Consider the following 25,454-nt stretch of genomic DNA (forward strand, 5'->3'; position numbering starts at 1 on the left):
TGTTCACTTACCTAATGAACAAAATATAACTATTGAAAATGAATGCAATGAAAATGCAATTTCTTCTGCTTTAAATCAAGTTACTATGTTAATAGACTATTTTGCACTAAATTTGCGTGATAGAGAAGCGAAAAATTATTTATATACAGAAATTCCATGACATTATACATTTAAAAAAGAAAAAGTTAATGGTCGAAATGTTTCACATTGGGTTAAACGTAGTAGTCATTAATTGTATAGGACGAATGTATTCCGTTAGTCTAACTCAAATAGAATTATTTCATTTACGATTATTGTTACTCACTGTTAAGGGAGCTATAAGTTTTGAAGATCTAAGAACTATTAATGGGCAAAATTATCAAACATTTACAGCTACATGTATAACTTTAGGTTTGATTAAAGACGATGATGAATGGATACGAGCTACGAATGAAGCTGTTAAGTGGATAATGCCACGACAACTTCGTAGATTATTTGTACGAATTTTACTACATTGTCAACCATTATATCCAGAAGAACTTTAGGAAAGATTTAAAATAGCGATGTCGGAAGATTACTCGCGACATATTGGTATATTATTACAAGGACAAAAAAAGCATATATTACAATTAACGCTATGCTTCGCGGTGAAGGTAAAAGTCTTACTGACTTTCCACAAATGGAACAATTGATAAACAATATTGAAAAGAAAGATTATATAACACTTGATCAAATTACAGAAATTGGTACGAGACAGTATAGTCAATTAAATAATGAGCAAAAAGAAATAGTTGATACCGTGTTAAACAGATTAGATGATAATAATAATAGAAATTACTTTTATATTGATGGTCCTGGTGGAACTGTATATACAACTATTTATTATTTAGCCAAAATTAGAAGTAAACGTGTATGTGCTATGGCTTTTACAAGGATTGCAGCAACATTTACTTCTTGAAGGAAAAACCAGTTCATAAAACATTTGAATTGCCAGTTCCGTTACTTAATGATTCGTCATCTGTTATTAAATATCAATCAAAAAAAAGAAGCTAAATATTTAAAAATATATATATATTTTTATTTGGGACGAAGCGCCTATGGCACTTCGATACGCTTTAGAAATAGTAGATCGAACGTTGCGTGATATTATAAATAACGATTTATTTTTTGGTGAAAAAATTATCGTATTATAGGCGGTAATTTTAAATAACTTCTTCCGATTAAGATACGAAGTACTCGAAGTGAAATAGTGAATCTTTCTGTTAAATTTAGCTATACCTAAAAATATTTTTTAAATTTTTCTTTAACGCAAAATATGCGAGTTTTTCCAGAAAAAATTAAATTTGTAAAATTTCTATTGGAAATGGGTAATGGGATATTAAATGATTCTGAAGATGATATGGAAGTTTCTGAATATGTGTGTTGTATAGCATTAATTGATTCAGATATTGTAGCAGATATATATGGCGATGTAATTTGTAAAAAAGAATTTGATAAAATAGCTAAAAGATGAGCGATACTCTCTGCAAGAAATGTCGATGTAGACGAAATTAATAAACTGTTGAATTATTAGATGTAAGTGGCGAGCAAATTTATACAAGTGTAGATAGTGCTGTAAATTGTAATGATAATGATGATATTGTTGAGTCTCTTTATTATTACCGGAATATTTAAATAGCCTTTCTCCAGCATGTCTTTCTCCTCACGAGTTGCATTTAAGACAAAATTGTATTTTTATGTTGATTAAAAATCTTAGCATTAATGAAGGTCTTTGTAATGGTATACTAGATTAATAGTCCTCCGATTTTCCGTTTTAACCTGCGTTTTAACCTCCGTTTTAACATGGACGGCTCTTCTTCGATAATCCGAACACTTGGCTGGCCGTACCTGGGGGGTTTAGAAGGACGCAGGTAAGAAAAAAACAGGTTTTGTGGAATTTAGTCGGCACACAATGTAGCAATAAAAATGAAACTTTCGCGCATCATTTACAACGCCTGGTTCTTAGTTAATAGCCCACCGGAGAGAGATTCGCTTCTGCAAATAGAATAGATGCACTGTCACGCGTAAGATAAAACAAATGCCAAATGCAACAATGTTTAATGCAATGTGTAATTATGTATCACGATAAATAACACGGATCAACTCTGCGCTGTATGCAGAGAGCTATCGCTATTATTGAATCAACTGCGATAATCAGAAATTCTTCTTTGACTAATTGAATCGCTAATTGAAAAACTGCTTGATAAAAAAAATATTGAAATACAATATTGCGAGAACAAACTTTATTATAAAAAATTTCTATTCAGTAACTATTTACTGTTATTTATTGACACTTTTATATACTCTCACTTTTCTTTTCGCTAACAAAGTTAAACGCCACTTGTTACATCATTTTTCATTTTTTTTTTTCAGTGAATATATATCAAATGTATATATCAAATCATTTCAGCTATTATGAATCAATGCCATCTACGAAGTAGAGACGCGGTAATGATTCCAACAAATACTTGATATTTATCCTCGAAAAAATAAGTCGCGAAAAAATGTTAAATTCTATACATTCTTTAGAAATTACGCTTTTAATATTTTAAATAAATATATTAAAAAATTATAGTTATATTATTGCTTTCTAGAGAGAGTTGCACATATAAAATAACTAAATTAAGAAACCTGATGTTTATAGTTAAAACGATAAGGCGATTTTAAAAAATAACACATCCGCTCTTCTGCATCACGTGGAAACAATTTATTTTATATCAAAATAAAATACTTCCTTAAAAATTATAATTACATTGTTACTTATGAAAAGTATGGATATATCTAATGTTTACAGTTAAGAAGGTAAATGTAAAACAATGTAAAAAAAATGAGTTCTAAGTTGCAAAGCGAGTAGAGCGAATTTAACTTCTTAGTCTCCTAATTTAAGAATGCAAAAAATTTGAACTAAAAGCTTAATTTTATACATCTGCATACATTATACTCTCAGAGTATACTCTGCACAATGAAAGAAAAAGAGAAAAAATTTATTTTCCTTACAACACACCGCGCTTCGTTGTGTAAAGGACACAACGAAGCGCGGCATACATTTGGTAAAAGAAAATCAAGCTCGCTATAAAAGCAAACGTTCTCTAGCGTTGCTGAGCCTTTAAAGATCCCCGTATTCGCCTTTAAAAAAAGTCCTGCACCTATAAAACTCTTAAAAATTTCATATTACCGATAAGTCTATTTGCGCAGAAAAAGAAAAAGGAAGATAATTATTTATATCTCAAAACACAAAACAGACAAAACTTACGAGCTATATAACGATTATAAGTACATCTATACATGTGTTAAAAAAGCAAGTACTTTTTGTTGATTCTAGAGTTTTGTAATGATTTCCTCATTCTCCTCATTCGCAAGGCCAACGTGATCGTCTTCGACCAGCTTCTTCCAGCGTTCTATAAAAGTAAGTATTTACATTACATATATTGAAAGATACACATATTACAATTAGATAAACAATTAACAAACTTTTAGTTAATGTATGACTTGTTGGAATTATTGCAATCTTATAGAAGCAATGTGAGAAATTAATTTTCTCTTTGACACATATTTGCTTAATAAGTTACATTCTTTCATTAAACGCGTTACATTTATTGCATTCTAATTTACCGCAATTACCTGTTAATACTTGAATTGTACCATCAGTATCGTCGTCATATTTGATGTTAGCTGGATTATCCTTCAAACGGTTCTGCATGTATTGTTTTGAAACGATTTTGTCGTCCTCATTCAAAAGCGAGTCGCGATTCTCCTCGATCAGTTTCTTCCAGTATTCTGCAAAAATAAGTATTTACTTTACATATATTGAATTATATAATGTTGACGTCAGTTTAGACACATATGAACAATTGACTATATGAACTATATACTGACAAACTTTTAGTTAATGTTCGACTGCTCAGAATTATTGCAATTTTAGATGAGAAAAGTTTATTTACTCTTCAACACATATTAGTTTAATAAGAAACGTCCTTTCACTAAACGCGTTGTATTTATTACAATCTAAATTTATCGCAATTACCTGTTAATTCTTGTATTGTGCCATCAGTGCCGCCACATTCGACGGGCAAGATGTTGGCTGGAATATCCTTCAAACAGTTATGCGTCGTATTGTCTGAGTGGACATTGAATCTGTTCTTCAACTTCTCAGTCATGAGAGATTTTAAAATCTTTGCCGTATAATCGAAGATTAACGGGGCGTTAAACATGTTAATTAATTGGATCCTCATGGGATAGTTCTGCCATAAACGAACCGAATTCTTTAACATGTAGGGTCCGTATTGAGCAATGTGACGTACAGTTATATTAGCTAAATCTATGAACAATGTGTAGCCATGTATGGATGCCGCGGGATAATATTTTATCGCCGTTTCCAACGCCATCATTCCAACCTAAAAAGATTGTTCGTTGAGAAACAATGGATGCAAATTAAAAATATGTCATAGTGACGACATCCGACATCTAAATCGTTCGAGTATAGTTTCATATTGACCTTAGCTATATCTGCAACTTGATGTTTCTTCGGATTATAAATAAGGCGTAAAATAATAACTAATCTTCCTTGATCATCCGGATTCCGCAGAGGCAAATACATACTAAACGTAAATAAAGCATTTCAGATTTCTCGAAAATTTATGAAATTTTATTCTACTATAATCGGATAATCCGCAATGCGTTGTGTGTAAGATAATAATAGTGGAGTAAAAAAAAAGAGAGAATTTTTTTTTAATTATAATTAAAATAAAACGTTTTATTATATGTCGATCTAAGATTCACTGCAAAATCTCACGAAACCACGAACTCCAATAAACTCTTACATACTCCGAAATAGTGATCGTTACCCCATATCAAGCAGCTCTTGCAGTTCTGGAAGAAATGGATCCTTATTCATGTACCATTCTGGTAAGTCGGATCGTTGTTGATAATGGTTTCGAATCCTGATCTTGGTTTTCTCAAAATTAAATTTGCAAACTCTTAAAAATCGCAGGATAAGGAAGTCATCTGTGTACAGATTAAAGATTCCTTTCAAATAAAAAGTTACTTAAAACAGTACTAAATCTATTATTATTAATATTAGAAATACATATATAGAGCAGTAATTTTAGAAATTAATTTTATCGTCTTTTTAACAGAAAACATTAAAGATCTGTTTTATTATGCTACATTCTAAAAAACAAAAAAAATTATTGTTTAATCATTTAATAACTTCTGCCTCTAAATGGAATTAAATTTAGTTATTAATTTTGTTATATTTTAATTTATTTAAAATTAATTTAGTCGTATTTAAATTTAGTCATATTTTTTAATTTATATAGTTATATATTTTTTTATGTGTACTTATAATTCTGTTTGAACAGATATTTTGTACAAATGTAGCATGTTTCACATCTCTTGTCTAAAATGGTATATAATCAAAGTATTAAACTTTACATATATGTATAGCAGTCAAAGTGCATAATGACTTAATGCAATTTAATGAAAGACTGATGCATGCAATATCAACTAAAAAATTCAAGAGTTGTAAACACAGTTGAATGGTAAAAAATAATATCAGATAAGTTATAGAAATTGACAATGTAATTGCTGTGCTTGCATAATGATAGCATCACTCGCATGAACTTTGTTCATAGTGTCTAATTGTTTCTGAGTTTATTGCAAATTGCAAGATTGATTGAGTTGTGATGTTAGAATTTTTTACTTTACTTTTAATTGGCCTTTACAGAATATGTAATCCAAATAATGTAATCAACATATTTTACGTAATATGTTTACATATTTAAGTAAAATATGTTAATTAAATTATTTTTATTCTCTATTTTTTACAAATAAATTTGTTTATATAATTATTAAATTTTAATCTTTGTCAATCGATTTGTCAATTTATTCCTATTTATAATGAATCGATATAGTGAAACGATCTTTAGTGGTGAAACTATTTACACTACAAAGTAACAATATAAATTAATAGCAGATGTAACAATTAATAACAAATAAGATTTAATGTATATTATATTCTATATTTTTAATGGAATAAGTTATTGAAATTTGCTAATATTACATTGACGCGGATTTCGCTTTATCGCTGCGGAATTAATAAGCTATAATTGAATTTCAATTAGCGATATTTCAACGCGTGGGTCACATATGGGACTGCTGTTTTTTACCTAGTTGTCCGCGCAATAAGTCATCGTTCTCTTCGATCCAGTGTCTTATCTCCGCGATGGAGTTCTCTCTATTCTTGTCGGTCTCGTTCAACTGTGTCGCTGCATATAACTTGTCGTCGATGGACAGCTTTTTCCAATCGACGCTATCGCTGCAACTGCTCGCCATTACGACGATAGTGAACGCTGGTGAACGTCTCGCGGAGTTCCGTCACCGCGAAAAGACACTGCGTGCACAATACACAATGGCGCACTGTAATACTGTAATGAGCGACGCGCAATCAACAGGCAATATATGTATAAACGCGATTATGCGAAAAGAGGGTAGCGCTCAGCGGGAGAACAGTATGGTTGATAAAGAGAAGAACAGGGTGTGTGAAAAAAGGTGATAGAAAAGAGAAAGATGGAGGAGCGGAGTAGTGGAAGGCATGAAGAAAGTGGAAAGGAGGTGGAAAAAATGAAGGTCATGGTGGAAGTAACACCAGTTAAAGCCATTCCACGTAACAAAAGTTTTAGTTATAATCGTAAGGCCGTAAGAAAATAGACCAATCACACTCGATTATTTTCCTCGAAGAATAATCGAATGTGGCTGGTCTATTTTCTTACGGCCTTACGATTATATGACTAAAACTTTGTTACGTGCAATGGCCTTTACTGGTATATTATTTATATGAGAGATGTATATAGATGAGAGACGACGAGAGTAGACGTATCTTAATAAAAAATTTTCACATTTAGACTTTGCGTCGCAATATCTCCGCTCGTAGGGCACGTATAGCGGAAAAATAAAAACACGTCCCCCCCCCCCCCCAAATCGACCCCAAGCCTGCTTCGAACTTGATCCGCGTTTACTCGTTATTAAAATCTCAACATCTCGAGTACTCGCAACTCGTCGCGTCGCGTAAAAGAGTCATATATCACGGTCGGTCTCGCTCCGCGTGTATACTTGGCGCGAAACACTACCGTCTCTTGATCAGATAGATCAAATTATTATTAAATTTAATGTATCATCAAAACTAAATTTTGAGTTTATTTTGAAAAACGCGAATTTTAAAATCAATACCAAAAAATATTATACTTTCCATTGTGTATACAGATTGCTTCTCATTCTGCACCGATCTCTGGGCTCTATTTTTTTAAATTTACCAATTTTATTCGCCAACGTTGTACGTACGTACATACGCACACGTGCGTACTCGCAACTCGTCTGTTTCGAGTGCGTGAACGCAAACAGCGATCACGCTGATCATCTTCATTTCCAGATTTCGACGGCGACAATCAAGTCTCTCTCGATGACCTGATCGAAACGGTGCAATGCGGAGGCTGGCAGGACGGACGAGCGCGGGCATGCAGGCCCGAAATCGATCGGCAACGCGCGGAGGACGTGTACCGCGCAAATGGTCGGTGCGTGCGCGTGCATTCCTGCTGTGCGTCCTCGACGCATCTACAAAGGACGGAATCGGGAAGCGATTAATCTAGCTCCTTTTGCCGAAAGCCGAAAGGCCGCTTTCTATTGCAACAAATTTCCGGTAACCGTTGCTGGTTCCGCGGCAGAAAATAGGTGAATTGAAAGGAACTGTCTTCTGATGCGAGGAGAAATTAATTCTGTAAAATTGCACTCGCTATCTTCAAAGCTGGGAATCGCTTCTAAAACTCGGTGAATTCTCTCTGCTATGCCCCTTTTTCAACAAAAAAAAAATTGTTTTTACATTCTACTGTTGAATTGCAAAACTTTTGTTTTTTAATAATACACCACTTTTCAAGATAGTATATACACGACACATACACGCACACATTTCTCAATAAGATTTAATTTATATATAGTATATATACCCAAAATAGAGAGTATAGTATACATATATATATATATAAATTGGGAGTTTCTATTAATTCCTTTTAGTTCCTACATTTTGTAGAAATCGCAATGGACACTGTATAATAAATATACGATTATATTCAATGGTCTTATTGTTTTAGATATTGCAAAAAATGGACCTCTCTGACACAGGCAACATTATTACCGCAAGAATTTATACATGTGTTCTCCAAAATGCCAAACTTCGCACACACGTTCCAATTTAAAATTAATTAATTTAGCAAAACTTGTCGCGCATGAAATCTCCGACACCGATTCGTTTTAGTACTTTCCTTTATGTGTAAGGAAAATTTTCAATTATAAAAGAAATTGAGGCAAAAATTTCTTCACACTTTTATTTTAGGAATCGTTATGTTACAATACAATTTTATAATTGAATTATATTTTACTCTTCACGTCTCGTAAATATATGTATAGGTATTTTATTGCATAAATATATTGCATAAATACATTACAACATAATAAACTTCCAATACAACTCGATTTAGCGTTCAACAGTTAACACTTGTAAGCGATGTAAATCGCGCTTATCGCTAACTTATTTTGTTACATGAGAAATTTATAATTAAAATTGATTTATGATATATACATACATATATACACGCTCGAGTAAAAAATTATTTTATATTTTTTTTATCAAATTACAAAAGATCAAGTAACAATCGATTATATATTTATATATCTAATCTAGGAAATAATAATGTATACACATAGGTTAGATTAGGTAGGATTAAAAATAGGTATATTTTAATAATCAGTAGAATAATACGTAGTACAAAGAGAATATTTATTACAAAATTAAATTTAATACAAAAATAGGACCGTTCATATATTTTACAATCAAGAATTTAAAATTTACAACCATGCATCTAATCTCTTTTCCTTAAACGTAATAATAAATAACGCAATTCTAGTTCTCACTAGAAACTAGGTCGTCTTTCCCATATCTTGGATTTTATATTTCATTATAATTTTTATTTTGTTTAATTTAAGCACCATGCCCACCATTATACATCGTACACATGCAGTATATCATTGAGTTTCTGATTGTCACCCGTATCAAGTTTCGGTTTTCTTAGATCCTCTCTGCTTTTCTTTACATGTGAACTGGGTATCGGATTAGGAAATTTATCGTACCTAGCATGTCCTCCGAAGCCATCAAAACTCATACCACTGCCACTGGCAGTTTTCTGAAATAAATGTGAGAAATTGGGACAAATACAGATAATATATTAAATACAAGTGTAAAGTGACTCACTTGATTCGGTTGATAAAATTTCGATTTTTTCGCAAGTATCGAAGTTTCTTTCAAACTAGTACTAGATTTCTGTCTTTTTATACCGTTATTTCTCATCGAAAAGAAACCTTGCGATTTTATGCTCTGTGGAGTATCCTCGGTACTATCCTGCAACAAGAAATAATAATTTATGATATTGATATGCAAAATGATTCAAAATAAAACATTTAAGTTAAACGCAATAAGTTATAGTTTACTTACTGGATTTATAATAATGCAGCTGTCATTCTTTTCGAGATTTAAATTATCTTCAAGTTTTAGCATACACTCGTTCTTCATCTCTAGCTTTTCCTTGACCTTTTCCGTATTACTAACGCATTTATACGTTATCGCATTTGCCTGCATTTCAAAAAGCTGCGTTTGCAGAGATATCTTCTCGCTCTCACAGATCATTAACCGTTCTTCCAATTCTCTAAAAAATAAGATTTTAATAGAATCTAAGAACGAGATGATTCTAAGACAATTTAATATATCAAGAAAATTACATACTTTCGCTTAGTACGCTCCTCTGTTAAAACCTTGTTTTCTGTAGAGGCACGGATGTAATCTTGCTGTAATTTTTTATATTTCTCTCTAACCTCTCTGCTCTTGTTAGACATGTGTTTCAATTCCCTGGAAAATTTAATAATTAAATCTATGATATACATTCACATGCCACGTTTGGTGACAATGGATGCTTGAAAGAATCTGAACCTACCAATCCCTCGACTTAAGAGCACGAGTGTATTATAGCCATATTATATATATATATATATATATATATATATATATATATATACCTCCATATATATCAAATATATAAAGTACTGAAATATAAAATACCTTTTTAATACTGCTATGTATGTTGCGAGTTTGGAAGGATCACTCGTCATTAGTATTTTATCATCCACCTCACCTGTAGAACTATCTATAAGACTCTGTACGCTATAAGATAAACATTTAATTGTAAGATTAAGTACAAACTTGAAAATTACACGTATATATTTAAAACTTATATAACAAAATATATTATGATAAAAACATACTTTTTCAAATGCTGAAGATTTTTCTTCAGATGTTCATTCTCTTTCCTGTAACTGTTCGCATCTGAACATTGCTGTTTGTAAAACTTGACCTGTTCCTTAAGGGCAAAAATTGCACTATTCTTGCCTTTCATTTCACTTTCAACATTTCGTACTTCCTGTCTTAAGCCAGCTGTCTGCGTCTCCAATTTTTCATTTGCCTCTGTGAGTTTATTGATATTTGCGTCTCTCAACTTTAGTTGAAAAATCAAGCTGTCAATTTTGTTCTGCAGTAATGCAGCATCTTCTGCGATATTGTCGCTGTTTGAAAAATTGAAATATATCCTGCGTATCGTATGCTTGGTTGTCCTTTCCCGACATTGCGGGCAGGTCTTTGATCTGCAACAATTCCACAGATCAAGCTAAACACATTCACGTGCAAGCAACATACAAAATTTTCAAAAATTATAAAAAAAGATTCTTTGAATGATAGGCAAAAAAAGAAAGAGAACTAAAAGGGAATGCACAGAAATGTTTGATAGTATCGAATATTTACCTTTCTAGCCACTGTATTAAGCACGCGAAGTGAAAAATATGTCCACACGGTGTTTGGAAAACATCGTCGGATGGTGCCAGTAAATCACTACATATTACGCACACGATATTCATTTTATCAACTCCGCTGATGGAAAATCGACAATAATCCGCCTGATTACGAGTGACAATTTGGCTTCGTAGATGATCGTTGCGGATTTCACGACGAAGCTCCCATGATATTTCGCTGAACGTTATGTCATTGTGAGTTTTTTGTTCGCATCGTTAAAAAGTTAGAAGGTTAGAAAAATATCAAAATGTTCACCTATACAAATCAGCTGCTTATTATTGACTGCGCACTGCGCCAAAGAGCGAAAGAGCGAACAACGCGGGACAACCGCCAAAAACTGTTGTTATTTTAATAGCACCATCTGTGCTGCATGCACGGTTCTCATTGTGTGTCGTTAGTCCTTTCCAGAATATGGTAACATATCGACAGGGTACCACTACAAAAAAATTTCAAACGCGATCCGATTATGTATATGTATGTATGTACATACCCGAATCCTATCGGTATGTGCACGTTTTTGTGGTTCTCTTCCGTGCTATGTCCACTATTTTGCGGTAATGTCAACGATTTTGGGGTTCTCTGTCATGTTATGTTCACGATTTTTTGGTTTTATTCTCAAAGGGAATAAAAAAATCGTGAACGTAGCACGGAAGAGAACTACAAAAACGTGCACACACCGACAGAATTCGGGTACAGCCAAAACGCGGGCACTCTCATCTTTCTCTCCGAGGGGTGTGGGAACGTTGCGGGAAGAGCGACGTGGTAAAAGATGCCACGTATGTACATACGTTGAACGTTCTTATTGGATGCAGAAATGTCAATTCAGCATAAAACACCTTATGTTCCAATTTTGGACATGTGCTGTCTGGGGGGGGGGGGAAGGCTTCGGTAGCGAAATAAATCTTGGATGATTCTCATTATAGATTATTTACATAGATAACACGTTAAACATAGTTTACATTGTATACACGTAATAGATGTAGATTATTCATATTTTACGAATAAATGCTTAATTCTGCTAAAAAATTTTAAATTAAATTTTAAGAATTAAATCTCTGGGGTGTCACAATATATGTCGACAATGCTCAATAAATTATTCCAAAAATAAATAATTACATAATTGTTTTATTTCTATATAATGATACATTTTATATTTATTATAATATTTACAATATTTACATAAACATAACGACCACAAGTGCGCGCTACTGATACTTGCTCACAATCACAATCATAATTAAATTAAACCAATATAGGCAAAACATTTTATGTCGCTGGTCAAAAACCAACGAATATCGTTGTCAATTATATTACCATTTCAAATAAATTTTTGAATAATTATAGTAATCGAAAATAGTTCAGCAGACATATAAATTTTTCTACAAAAGAATCTCACAATAAGATTTTCTTTAATATTGTTAAGTTTACATCTCTCTATTTCGATACAGAGAAAGAAACGTCGCCCAAATATATTACAATTATTTATAACTTAGAATCTTCTTCCTGCTTACAAGGAGGATTAACTGTGACACTTATTTGCGCGGTCTTCGCCTGCTCTTCCAAGTTTCTCAGATTCGGCGAGCTCCAGGCCTGACTCAGGACCTTGGCCACCGAGGGTATACTGTCGGTGGTTCTTCTACGGAACTTCAACGGTCTGCCGGATAATCTCGACCGCCACTGAATACCCTTTTTCCTGGAATCGCTTGTCGACCGGTTTCTCGGTCGACTGGTCATCAGATACTTCGGAGAACTGTCGATCCTCGAACCACTCGGTTCGCCGCTGATCACGGACATATCGATCGTCTCTCGGTTTAATGATTGCTGACAGGCGACCTGCCCGTACGTTTGTGAAGACCTGGACCACAAACCATCGTCACCTTCCTCAGTGTTATCGCAGTCGCAGATGTCCGGCACCTCGGCTATCCTCTCCTCGGCGAACGCCGAGTTCACGACACCTTCCTGGCTCTTCTCGCCCTGCGACGAGACGCTGGGTCGTCCTTCGGAATCCTCCACGGAAGACCGACGATGCTGGTTCTTCCTCCAATTGTACGAGTCCTTCCTCCAGAGGCCTCCGGTCTCAATAATAACCGACGTGGGAATTTGCGTCGAATTCGACGAGGTCTGAACGGGGCGCGAGATGTTCGTTGCGCTTGGCCAAGGAGGCAACGTCGATCTGGGCGGTCTTGTCATACCCGTGAAAAAGGACTTTCCGGCGCGAGATGTCGAACTCTTCAAGGAGGAGAACTTCCGTACAGCCTCGATTACTCGTCGCTGGTGCACTTCGGCCGGTGGCTGCTCTTGACCATCCAGCTGCACAACCGTTTCGGAACAATTGCGAGCCATCTTCGCAGATGTTGAAGGGGACCCGCTGATCTGGCTGAAACAAACGAGTCTAACTTAATAGAGTTCCTTGTTTGACTCGGTATAGTGAAACAAGATAGGAGAAAAGAAACTTTGAAATGCCTTGCGTAAGTATTAGTTTTCTTACACGAGAGAAAAGTATGTTAAAAGTAAATTTATATGGCTTTTTTTTTTAAGTAACTCACGTAACTTTATGTAACTTTTTTATTTAAAATGTTTAAACATACTATTTGTAATTTGACAAAGAAATAAAAACACGTTGAAAGTTGAAAGGGTGCGTCGAGAATATAACTCTTTGTCGTCAAAGTAACTACAGTTATTTACCTAATTCTATTTTTATAGAAGAAAGTTTCAACTATAGTTTATTTATATAATCTAAATGAGAATTATGATACATCAAAGTGCACCTCAATTACAATCTTACCGCCTTTCATTCATAGGACTGTCGTTTGGGTTCGCTAAACTGACGGTGGAAGTGCGAGGTGTCAGAATTGTCGTGCGTTCTTCCTCCTCTTCCAAAATTCCGGGCAAGAACATCATCTGTTTTTCTTCGGGTACCCTGAAAAGACCGAGGAAAAAAACTAACGCAATTTGTCACAAAACATAGCATTCAAAGTCTTCATACTTGAAACGGTTAGAGATCTCACGAAAAATTGTATCTCCCTCGAGATCTATGTAGAAACAACTGCGCAATCAAAATTAATTCAAATCAAGTAACTTTAATCCGTTCTGGCTCGAAACAAATATTGCGATGTATGTACGTGATACTAACGTCATATTCGCTACGCTACCGCGATAGGTCTTCTTCTTGTACGCCGCGGCCGCTTCCGTATACGGCAGGCTCACGTTTTCGGAGTCGTAGTAGATGTCTTTGACGAGCGGCGGACAGCGGTTCATCAGCGTGTCGACTCCGAGGTACGATACCTAATATACGCGCATAAGTACACGTGTGAACGCGTGTGTTCCCTAAATATTTTTTCTAGACAACTGATCGACATGCTCCTACCTTGGTATGACGATCGATCAGCCAGTTCAGCTCGAAATCCTCATCGTCGTCACCGAAAGGATTTATCAACTGTTCGGCTACCTTCAACAGCCCCATAAAGAAGAAGAACTGCAGAATCGTAAAGATGGGCACGTATTTGTCTATCTTCAATTGGAATTGCTGCTTCTCGATATATTGTCTCTCGGCGACATCGATATATTGTCGGCCGATCAGGGTGACCGCGAAGAAACTGTAAGTGGCGAGTGTCACCACTTGAGTGTACACCAAAGGGATCGACACCCAGTCGTAGCTCCACAAGAGTCCACACTTCGTCCGAAACTCATTGAATTCCTACAAAGGAGATTGATCTTATAGATCATGAGAGGAGTTTTACGTCGATTAATAAATATTATTTAAGCAATCATGTATAAAAGATTTAATTAATTGTGATATCGAAATAAACGATGCTGAGATATATAACGGACTAGAAATACAAAACGAAAAAAGCATGATTTGCTTTTTTTTTCCTAAATTGCTTGTACGTCATATTTACTGATTGATTTATTGTATGTTTTTGACACACCGAGATTGAATCCTGCTTGTTGCTTTTATTTCAAAACACACGAAGAAAAGAAACAGCAATCCTGATTAAGATATTCGTGCGAGCGCATAATGCGTTTGAGACACGCGTGCCTAATCGCGGAAAATAAAAACGTAGTTGATAGACTGCGACACGGTTTACGATGTATTTCGAATCGCCGTATACTGACGTGCCGTCACAGCAGCTGCCCATAAAATCTAATCGTTTCTCTAACCGTACGATTGATTTTCTGGTTACCGCAGTATACAATCGTATCGTATCATGTACTTTGCACTCCGAACCAACATGATAGAAACGAACAGAAAATCGAAAATTATATGCTCAATACGGACGATTATGTCTTCAAAATAATATGATAACTTAAATTAATATTTCCTATTTTTGTTGCAAAAATTTTAAGAAAAAGCTAAATAATATAAAGAAAGCAATTTTACGTGATTTTAGTTTCTTTCTTTTTAACAGCATTGAAAGAGCATTATATTTTTATCAATGTTTATGTAAAATAATGTCCACAGTTGGATAAAGAATTGCTCTTTCGATTCGTGATCGAAGAAAAATTTCTCCGTCAAGTTTTAAGCAACGAGTGAGAAAGTCAAGGGAAGTACGCATGGAATTAATTTGCACCTCCATTATTAGCTTTAAACCTTGCGCATCGGATATCCGATGGGTCTTGCGTGCCTCCTTGAGGAGATTAATGAACCATGTGCACGGTATCCAATAGGTGTTAAACTCGCTACTTGGCACCGACTGATATAACTGGAGTTCCAGCGCGGTCATGAAGCCTGCAACAAGCTCGTTAATTTTTAATTGCCACCGGGACGACGTTAGCGATGCCGATACTGCGATTTACCAGAATCAACGACGTGATCGAGAGTGGGAAATCGTCTCTTCACCGCCGAGCTTATGGAACGTAGCACGAGTATCAGCGAGAGGTTTAAGTAACGCATCAGGGCTCTGCGCAGCATCCGACTGTAATCGTCGTTTCCAGTGACGTAGAGTGCCACGAGATGCATCACTCTGCGGAAGAAGAAAAACAATGAAGAATTTACAAAGACGTTTACGGAAAGAGAGTCGTATTTATTTTGGGCTTTTTTGAAACCATTTTCCAAGCTTTATTTTCAAAAACAAAGAGAGAAATAATTTCTTCTAGCTTTAAAAAGGAGATTTAATTAAAAATTCGCGGTGCATTATATATGATAACTGCATCCGAACTCACTTGTCGGGCCACGGTATCGCTGTGTATTGCTTCCACCATCTTTGCGCCACGTAGGACACATAAAATCCAAGCACGAAACTCAGCGGGATCAGTTTGATCAAGCTGTCGCAGTAAATGACAACTTGCTCGAATTCTCTGTAACGCATTTATAGGTATGTTATAAGTAATCCTCGATGATCAAAAAGGAATTGGTCACATTGAAGCGTTTCAAGAGAGAACAGAAAACGTGCGAACATATGCGCGAATTAGTTAACGTTAGAAGAGACTTTACATATATTTGTGAAACTTTTACACATATATTTTAATACTTTTAATAGATAAAATTAATATCAGATATCAGAATAATAATTTATTCTCTATAGATTTATATATTTATTTATATAAGCTTTAAGACACCGGAATGTCCACCTTTTTTGCGCGACAGTGAAGGCGTGGCGATAGAGCGCGGACAAAATGCCGAAGAGAAGCAGATAGAGCAGCAGTTCCCTGTAAATGAGCTTGTAGAGGGAACCGCGCCACATAAGCAAGAGCCTGGTGAATCCACCGCTGGTGGAACTGGCGACCTCGTATTGATAAGAGACCGTCATCTTTTATCCATTCAGAAGCACCGTGCCAGTTTCTTCTTGAGAACGACGCGTTCGCGAGCACGTTGTCACTCATACTTCCACAAGTTTTTGCTTGTCGTATACCTGGAGAGGGGAAATCGTACTGCAGTTGCAAATCCGCGACATGTGTTCAATCTTTGGAATATTTTATGTCGCGAGAAGTTATATACAGCTTGCGATGACCTCTTTCGTGACATCCAACTCTATTTATTTTAACAATATAGATTAATAAATGCGTTAATTATTATTAAAAATAAATAGTTCCATACCACTTAATTTATATAAAGCGAAATAATTGACAATAGGAATAGCACGCGCAAGATAAGATCTCGTTTCAATACACCCTCTAACATCTGGGAATTTTATTTTTCGTTTCTCCTATGCAATCTCTATTTTAAGGTGGGCTATTGCATCGAAATGGGCTCGTATTCTGGGTATTCTGGTGTAGAATATAGATATAGTGTCTATTTTGAGCCATCGCGAAATACCTGTCATGAGAAATGATTTTTCTGTTGGCTGTTAACATAAATATAGCATTTTACTACATTTTTCACATTCTGTAATCCCATTTCCTAATTTTTTTTATCACGACCCGAACAAGGGTTGAATCGATTTTCAAGTATAGTAACACCAAATCAAATAGCTAAGAATTTCCCACAAATTGATGAGTATAATTACTCAAAAGACCAGATTATTACATTGATAGTAATATTGTTATGCAAATCTGCCGCTATTTATTGCACGACGTCCACGCAAATATCAAATTTTTGCCAATGGTTAAACTATTTAAGCTGTTTTAAATCCTGTGCTGGCGAGATTTCGTCACCGCGCAACTTGCGGCAATGGGCATTTAACTTGTCTTATCGTAAAACGTTCCGCAACTTTTCCACGAAGATGTTACGCGCGTCTATTCCTCGCTTTCAGTTTTAATCTTGTTGAGTCTTGTCGAGAGTTAAAAATCGGTTTACGATCGTTCGCCGAGCCAAACTTTCCGAACAGAACGAGAGAGATCCACTCGACGAGAGCGGCGATTTGTCTCGCGATGCAAAATCGTCGCGATGTGAGGTGTAACACGTCGCAGCACGCGTGATCGGCATCATTCGCCAGAAATATTCTGCGGAACGCGAAGTGCTGACTAAAAACTAAAAACGGAATGATCTAGGCCTAAATTTGTCCGTCTATATGCCCATGTTGTGCGTAAGTAATCAAAATCGTCGTAATTTGCGGTAGAAAAGACTCGATGAGGATAAAACTCGGTCAAGTAAACTAAGGCAATCGATAAAATCATTTCTTATCAGATTTCCACGGTTTAATATTTAAATAATTAAAACACTTAATCAACAAATATATATTTTTTATAATTTCATATGCATGAAAAATATATATATCGTAGCTCTAATTAAATATTTAAAAAAAGTATGCGATTTATATACTTGTGTTAACATTTAATTCCTACATTTATTAATTTAATTCCAGTAGTTTGTCTTTTTTTTCCATTTTTATCGATTTCTTAAGTTTCACTTCGTTCGACTGGGTTTGGGAGTCCGTATTCCCGCTTTATGTGCGCTTTAAATGCTAGGCTTATTTCGTCATAGTTATGAGCGGCACAGTTTCAGGTTGCACCGATATGACGCTAAAAACGGTTGCTCGCGTCACAAGCGAGACGTCATTGCCAAACAGCGAACCCGAGAACCGAGAATACCGGCATGACTGCATTTTTTTTTCCTCTCTTTCGCTCTCACGAAAACTCATCGTAAATAATGTCTAGTTGTAATGTCTCTCGGGAATCGCGCCAGTAATGCGATGGTAAATATAACTTTTGCATATCGAAGTAACCATGCACGAAGTGTCTGGGTAAACATACTTATTTGCACGAGATTTCCGGGCGCGCGACCTTTGCGGCCGCACTTTAGCATGCACTTTGTCGATCGACACCTCGAGAATGCATCTCGAAGCTCAGCCAGAAGTGCTTGGCGCTTCACTTGTTATTGTTTGACTTATTCTGAAATATTTCAAGCATGTGAGAGACGATCCGTCTATATCGTCTCTGCAATTCTTACGATTATCTTTTTCTTTCTCGCGTTGAGAGAGAGAGAGAGAGAGAGAGAGAGAGATTTCAAGTATATAAAGAAAAATTCTGCTTTTTTAAAAAAGGAACATTGTACAATGATTGCAATCTTAAACATTATTTATAATTACATTTACTCAAATAAACTTATTAAAATTAAAAGCTAACGCGGATCTAAAAATACTCTCCATAACAGCTTTAATGTTTCATTATAGACGATTTTAGATGTAAAAGCATATTTTTCTCTCTATCATACCTAACTTCCCTCGAGATCACCGTCTCCATCGGCGCGCGCGTCGCGCGTCTGGCACCTCTGAATCGGTCAGCTGTTGCATAAAGTACGCAAGACGATTCGCTTATTTGATTCCATATGCACCCGGAACGAATACCTTATTCCCAGTGTAGTAAGCTTTCATCCTTATGTCACATCACTCGTGCAGTTTTAACTGTCGCGAGCGCAATGACGCTGTTATAATAACACGCGTGTACACGACACACGATGTCGTCGCTGTGTCTGACGGATCGTCTGATGACCGTCGCGCTACATTTCCGCGTGACCTTACTGAAAATACCCGCGACGACAGAATCACGGCCTTTGACGAAATTCGGAATTTGATATTTCTTCTTGAAGAAGCACACCCCCTCCGTACCAGGGAGGGTGTACTTACTTCTTCAATTATGCTTCAATATATAGGGATTGAGTTTAGGTCGTGTTCAGTGTACTTGGAGAGATAGAATTATCATAATTATTATACAATAATTTTGCGAATGGTTTCAACGTGCTGCGTTAATATCTCTTTTAAGAGTTACCTTAAAAATTATTAAAAATAAGTAGTTTTTTTATTATTGCGAATATTATATCTGTAAGAAAATTTCCATAAAATAAGCAACGTACAATTATCACATACAAACGTTTTATTGCATTAGATACAAAAAACTTAATAACGTACTCCTTTTAATCATATTAAAAAAAAAAATATATATATATTCAGCTTTATACAAGAAAGTCACGTCAGCTATGCGTTTTTAATCATTTATTTTAATTGATAAAATCATAGCATAAAATATACTAATTATATTCAAAGTGTCAATGATAGTATGGGATTATAGGATTAATATATTTTTTGTGTGATTATTATATTTATTAAATAACAAAACTCGATATATTCGCACTAAAATTATTTTTCAAATATCAAACACCGTCATCGCAATTAAGCTAAAAATTTAATTTAATTAAACAGTAAATTATTCAGTCTTACACGTAGCCATAAGTAGCTAGGTAAAATAGAATTTTGAATATCGGCCAAGATCGTGTCTAGACTCGCCGCTTTAATGAACACATGGACATAAATTATCAGTTATAAATTCTATCGTTATATTATATAAAATATTATATAAAATACCTAAAAATTTTATTATTAAAATATTATAAAGCAGCATCTAATAGCAAGAGGAAAAATATACTTAGTAACATAAAAACAATTATCCTCAGACTTACTTTTTAAAAATTATTATAATCATTTCTAACAATGTACCGTAAAATTATTAATTAGTGAATCAATCGCATTTACTTGTATGTATAGGATCAGCTTGATTGCGATTGTAAAATCAGACATCACGTGCGCGGACGTTAAGTGGTGACGGACGGATGATAAATGCACGAAGAAAACATCCTTGTAAATATTTATAGCTTCGCGCCGAAGAAGCGGCACATAAATTATCAATGAACAAATTTTCGTTCTCTCTGATGTCTCTCCGCGTAAATCCGCATTCCGACCTCCAATCTTGCCTTTACCTCATCCGAACTTCGTATATACAACTTTCGAAGAAGCGCGCGCCTCGACGTCGCTACGATATATCTTACTTATAATTCTCTCGGTGTCGTGCAAAGAGTGCACTGAAAAAAAAAAACAATATTTATGACACGACAGTTTGTGACATACTCACCGTGTAACATACTTTGTCAACCATAACTAGCGCACTTGTTATCTTCCTTTTTTTCGCGCAAAACCATTTTTCACTCGCGCACACTATACAATACGCTCACCGTTTCCGCGTCGTCGCGTCGAATCGTCGAGGAGAATTTGATTGATACACGCGAGTCAACGGAGTCCCTTCCGGCTGCGTGATTCACGAAATTAACTGGCTGGAGTGGCGAGTTAATTTGAAGAATCAATCTGGAGTCTCTTCGTTAGTGGTCAACGATAAATATCGACGTTCGCGGCTCTTTCGCGTTATTTTAATGCAACTTAATTCTCAATTTAGTTTCCTCTGTTTATGGGAACACTTTGGAGTAAAACTGAATGTTTACTCCACTCGTCGAGATTAAATTAATCAAATTGAAACCATCGGCAATCTTCTTCTAAAATTTTACTGTTTTGCAAATGACTTTAGCACGGCTCCGAAAATGGATGTAAAAACTGGCAGTTATTAAATGTATATACGTAGCTTTCACAAATCACTAAAAATTGCTTTTTTTTAATTCTTGACGTCTGATAAATATCAAAATGACAGATGTGTGTGCAATTTTATATCGATTCTGATGAAAAAAATTGAATGTTTACACACTCCACTCGTCGAGATTAAATTAATCAAATAAAGACCATCGGCAATCTTCTTCTAAAATTTTACTGTTTTGCAAATGACTTTAGCACGGCTCCGAAAATGGATGTAAAAACTGGCAGTTATTAAATGTATATACGTAGCTTTCACAAATCATTAAAAATTGCTTTTTTTAATTCTTGACGTCTGATAAATATCAAAATGACAGATGTGTGTGCAATTTATATCGATTCTGATGAAAAATTTCTTCTGTCTTGACATTCTATTTGTAAACTGTCAGTGTTTCGAGTCCACGTGCTTTCTCTTATTATTTGTAATTTCGAAATCTTTTTGCGACTCGTAGAGCCATCGCTTCTCAAGCACTGCGGCTATTCAGAGTTCTTTAAAAAAAAATTCCGACGTCCCCCTCGAGATCTTCCCGAGATTTGAGGACGCCACGGAATCGAGACGGATTGCGTCGGAGCGAATTCCAGCTTTGCGGGAGAGATCGATTACGAGGATCGCGAGAATTGCGGTTCTGCTGAAGATCGCGAGGAAATAAAGGGGGCCACCCCGCGACGTCCGCGCGACTCGTGAGGGACTTAAGTAATTAAGAGAGATTAGAGAGGAGGCATCACGTCGCGGGTGCGCACTTCGCGCTCGTCGGCGGCGAACTGGTGGCCGCGAGCCGCGATAGCCGCGAGTGAATCGTGGGACTAATGTAAGTCGCGCGGTCGGCGAGATATTAAACATTTTGCAGCTGGGCGCGATCGTAATCGCGATGGCAGTTGCCCAAGATCTAAAAAGGGCCGAATGTCAAGCTCAGCGTCCGTAGATCGCGCGTGCCACCCATCGCGCCCGGTCGCACCCGCGAAGGTGCGATCAAGTCACCCCCCCCCTCCCCCCCGACATCCCGCGAGGAGGGATGCCGAGGGTATCCGCTGTTAAATATTAAAGGATGAAATTTAAATCGATACCTTAAGTTACAATAAATAACATTTTGTTATTTTTAACTCCATGTGTGCCCAAATTTAATTATTTTAACACAAAGTAGTATTTTATTTTATAACTTCATCAGTTTAATTAAATTTAACGACATAGAACATTTTTCAGATGTCTTTGCGATATATATATGTCTTGCAATTATATATAAAGACTCTCCGTGTATGTTGTCTGCAATAAGAAGCAATAATTCTATAATGATTTCACACATCGAGAAGCTTTTGCAGTTGTAAAAATGTTACTGAATTCTGAGTAAAGCGTTTTAATAAACTGTAACATAAAAACACTTTTATTCCTTATTCAAGTCAGTTATATGTGGATTTTATAAATTTTAATCTATCTTTATTATTTAAATAATGCCTTTAATATATTTTCATTTTTATATTTTTATTAATATTGTTTTAATTTTTATAGATATTTTTTGTAAGGGTGCATGAAATTTTTCTGAATCTTTTCTAATATAATTTATCGAGCAGTTTCGCCTATAAGAATGTAACACTTTCTACAATGCTGCAGTAGTCTAAGGCGCAAGGCGCAAGAGAAATGAGTGAACAGTGGCGTTATCTCGCAACACACACAACTCATATAGAAATTAAAACGTAAGCGTGTCGATAATGTAAATGACGATTATATCTTCTGAAGATAACATGAGATATTTGACGGCATCATGTTCCGTTTGTGAGAAATAATTCTAACCTCAACATTTCTGTCGTTGTCGGCGAGCGAAACGCAATACGAGACGCTATTTTGCTATTTCGTGAGTTTCTTTTTACCATGGCTCTTGACAATTCTATATTGATGCAAAAACAGGTGCGGGATAATTCAGAGGATCTGCAGAGCGAATTCCTAGACTTGAAAAATTGGGAGGAGCAAATGAAACGCAAGGAGCAAAAGATACTGAATGAACGCATTGGCCAGGTATTTTCGCAAATAGAGAAGTGATAAATAATGTTGGGGAATAAATAATAATGCGAGTTTACTGATTTATGATTTTTAAGAGAAAGATTCAAATATTAATTTTATATGTGAAGAATTATGCTATTTTGGCTCAAACATTGGCTATTTATGGTATTTACGATTTAACTATTTTAACTTGTTAAATAGTAAGATATATTACACATTTCAGCAAATTATACCGCCTGTCAGAAGCAAAAATAAAAAGAAATGTGAGGTGAAAGAAATGAAAACTTCTACAAATTCTAAACGAATAAAATCGTATGACTACACGTCGTGGGATAAATTTGACATTGTAAGGGGTGTTATTTACGTTAAGTTATACTAGTTCTACTCTCAAGACTTGAAATATATTTATAACAAATTATACAGAACAAAGCGTGCAAGGAAGTGGACAATGCGGAACAATCGGACGAGTCGTTTGAGGAAATCTTATCCAAGGAAGAATTGGAAAATAACCACAGCAAAGCGATAGAGTACAAGCAGCAAGGCAATGATTTCGTGAAACAAAAGAAATGGGACAAAGCAATCGCTTCGTACAGCGAGGCGATAAAAATTTTTCCTTATGACGCTATCTTTTATGCTAACCGTGCGCTTTGCTATTTGAAGCAAGAGAAGTAAATTTTACATTTTAAGAGTACAATAAACTGATTAATTCTATTATCTACATGTAACAGCTACTAAATATTACTATGTTGCAGCTTGTACTCGGCGGAAGCAGACTGCTCGTCCGCGATACAACTGGACAAGACTTACGTGAAGGCTTATCACAGACGAGTGACGGCCAGACTAGGATTGAAGCGATACAAAGAGGCAATGGATGACATACAGAAGATTGCAGAGCTGGAACCCTGTAGTAAGGAAACCGAGATCTTGCTTAGTCAACTTGAGAAGTTTGGAAGTGGAAAGGTATGTATTCTTTATTATTATTGGGTTAAATTGATATTTATAAATTATATTTTTATCTTCTTTTAGTCATTTATGTCTGTAAAAGACGTACGTACAGCTGACGTGTCTGATCATGAAAAGAAAGATGATAAAGTAATAGACACTAAGAAGGATACAAATAAAAAGTGTAGCACAAATGTAGATAATACTGTAAAACCAACAAGCGGAAGTGCAACAAGTGTAACAAAATCGAAGAAAGACCGACGCATTCCAGATTGGCTTCCCGAAAAGGATAATGTTGAAATTGTGGAGCCTATTGACAAACCTCCTCATCTACGTTCAAAGGTAAATCTGCGCTGATATATTTTCCAGATATAATGTATAAATATGCGTAACAATATAGCTAAATCTTTTATTTTAATTAGGAGCCATTGAAGAGAATACCTGTACAGTTGGCTGATTTAAGCAAACCTTTTAAATCATTCGAAGAGGAAATTAAAGCAACGTGTAGTAAAAATCAATACGTAGAATTATCATGCGTACATCCTGGTAATATTACAAAACAAAAGGAAAACGTTGCAACATGTAAACCGAAAGAAAATTTTATTGAAAGTTTTAAAGAAATGCCTCCCATCCCGAAAAATGCAGTGCAGTTTTTATTAAATTGGAGAAAATATACCTCCTTCGATTTTCGATACAGATATCTAAAGGTAAGTAACAATTTTTTGCACACAAAGAGTATAAGCTATATTCAATTTTTTTTTCTTTCAGCAAATACCATTAGGCAACCTGCCAAAAATATTTCGAGATTCAATGGAAAGTGATATTTTTAGCGATATCTTAATGACACTGAAAACAGAATTTATGAAACGCAATGAACCTATATTCTCGTATTTAAAAGATCTCAGTAATGTTAAAAGGTTTAGAGCATTTATTATGTTCATCACTAATTCAGAAAAGCAAGGTGTGTATAACAATTGAATTTTTTTTACGATTAATTTAAAATATATGGTTTAAAATATTTTAATATGGGGTTTAAAATATTTTTAGATCTGAAGCTTATGTTTTCGTATTGTAATACGTCTGAGAAGATACCTGAGAAAGAAGTTACAGACTTACAGAATAAATATGAGATTTAAGACATTTAATAAAAAAAAGTTTTGCGTACGATAAAGGTAAGCTCAAGTATTGTAATGGACGGTTATATTTCGGACAAATGAAAATAAATCGTTTTTTCATTAAATTGTGTTCAAATATTTATTCATATTTTATC

At 35.2% G+C, this 25,454-nt stretch overlaps 4 protein-coding genes and 1 long non-coding RNA gene across 10 annotated transcripts; 2 read left to right on the forward strand and 3 right to left on the reverse strand.

The window, feature by feature from the left end:
• Positions 1-2,701: 2,701 nt before the first annotated feature.
• LOC143896935 (retinol-binding protein pinta-like) lies at positions 2,702-6,351 on the reverse strand. The gene is made up of 6 exons (XM_077405118.1): positions 6,186-6,351; positions 4,863-5,022; positions 4,514-4,616; positions 4,043-4,412; positions 3,640-3,795; positions 2,702-3,416 (listed from the first exon to the last, which is right to left on the reverse strand). Exons 1-6 carry the CDS (start codon positions 6,349-6,351, stop codon positions 3,337-3,339), a joined length of 1,035 nt encoding a protein of 344 aa, XP_077261244.1. The 3' UTR covers positions 2,702-3,336.
• LOC143896936 (uncharacterized) lies at positions 6,305-8,152 on the forward strand. 2 transcript variants are annotated; one of them, XR_013256797.1, is made up of 2 exons: positions 6,305-6,553; positions 7,445-8,133. It is a non-coding gene; the product is annotated as an uncharacterized LOC143896936 (long non-coding RNA). The 2 variants fall into 2 exon arrangements; XR_013256798.1 differs by having other exon boundaries at positions 6,458-6,567; positions 7,445-8,152.
• A 676-nt stretch (positions 8,153-8,828) lies between these two features.
• Positions 8,829-11,302, reverse strand: Nopo (TRAF interacting protein no poles). The gene is made up of 8 exons (XM_077405117.1): positions 11,216-11,302; positions 10,913-11,137; positions 10,381-10,755; positions 10,178-10,279; positions 9,845-9,967; positions 9,557-9,767; positions 9,317-9,463; positions 8,829-9,248 (listed from the first exon to the last, which is right to left on the reverse strand). Exons 2-8 carry the CDS (start codon positions 11,023-11,025, stop codon positions 9,066-9,068), a joined length of 1,254 nt encoding a protein of 417 aa, XP_077261243.1. The 5' UTR covers positions 11,026-11,137; positions 11,216-11,302; the 3' UTR covers positions 8,829-9,065.
• Positions 11,303-12,065: 763 nt separating this feature from the next.
• On the reverse strand, positions 12,066-22,040 carry LOC143896939 (bestrophin-4). Of its 5 annotated transcripts, none has more exons than XM_077405126.1 (10): positions 20,756-22,040; positions 20,368-20,693; positions 16,532-16,812; positions 16,124-16,258; positions 15,758-15,924; positions 15,532-15,689; positions 14,328-14,657; positions 14,094-14,245; positions 13,746-13,880; positions 12,066-13,337 (listed from the first exon to the last, which is right to left on the reverse strand). In XM_077405126.1, the coding sequence occupies exons 3-10, from the start codon at positions 16,708-16,710 to the stop codon at positions 12,443-12,445; spliced, it is 2,151 nt and encodes a 716-aa protein (XP_077261252.1). In that variant the 5' UTR covers positions 16,711-16,812; positions 20,368-20,693; positions 20,756-22,040; the 3' UTR covers positions 12,066-12,442. The 5 variants fall into 5 exon arrangements, with proteins under 5 accessions (XP_077261252.1, XP_077261250.1, XP_077261249.1 ...); XM_077405124.1 differs by lacking the exons at positions 20,368-20,693; positions 20,756-22,040 and adding exons at positions 18,593-18,730; positions 19,053-19,389; XM_077405123.1 differs by lacking the exon at positions 20,368-20,693 and having other exon boundaries at positions 20,744-22,040.
• Positions 22,041-23,029: 989 nt separating this feature from the next.
• Spag (RNA polymerase II-associated protein spaghetti) lies at positions 23,030-25,424 on the forward strand. Its single transcript, XM_077404950.1, has 8 exons — positions 23,030-23,257; positions 23,466-23,588; positions 23,666-23,910; positions 23,995-24,202; positions 24,269-24,526; positions 24,607-24,891; positions 24,953-25,145; positions 25,232-25,424. Exons 1-8 carry the CDS (start codon positions 23,114-23,116, stop codon positions 25,318-25,320), a joined length of 1,545 nt encoding a protein of 514 aa, XP_077261076.1. The 5' UTR covers positions 23,030-23,113; the 3' UTR covers positions 25,321-25,424.
• Positions 25,425-25,454: the final 30 nt, after the last annotated feature.

This window comes from Temnothorax americanus, unplaced genomic scaffold (assembly GCF_048541705.1).
Source record: "Temnothorax americanus isolate GAGA-0224 unplaced genomic scaffold, ASM4854170v1 Scaffold2, whole genome shotgun sequence".
Lineage (NCBI taxonomy): Eukaryota > Metazoa > Arthropoda > Insecta > Hymenoptera > Formicidae > Temnothorax > Temnothorax americanus.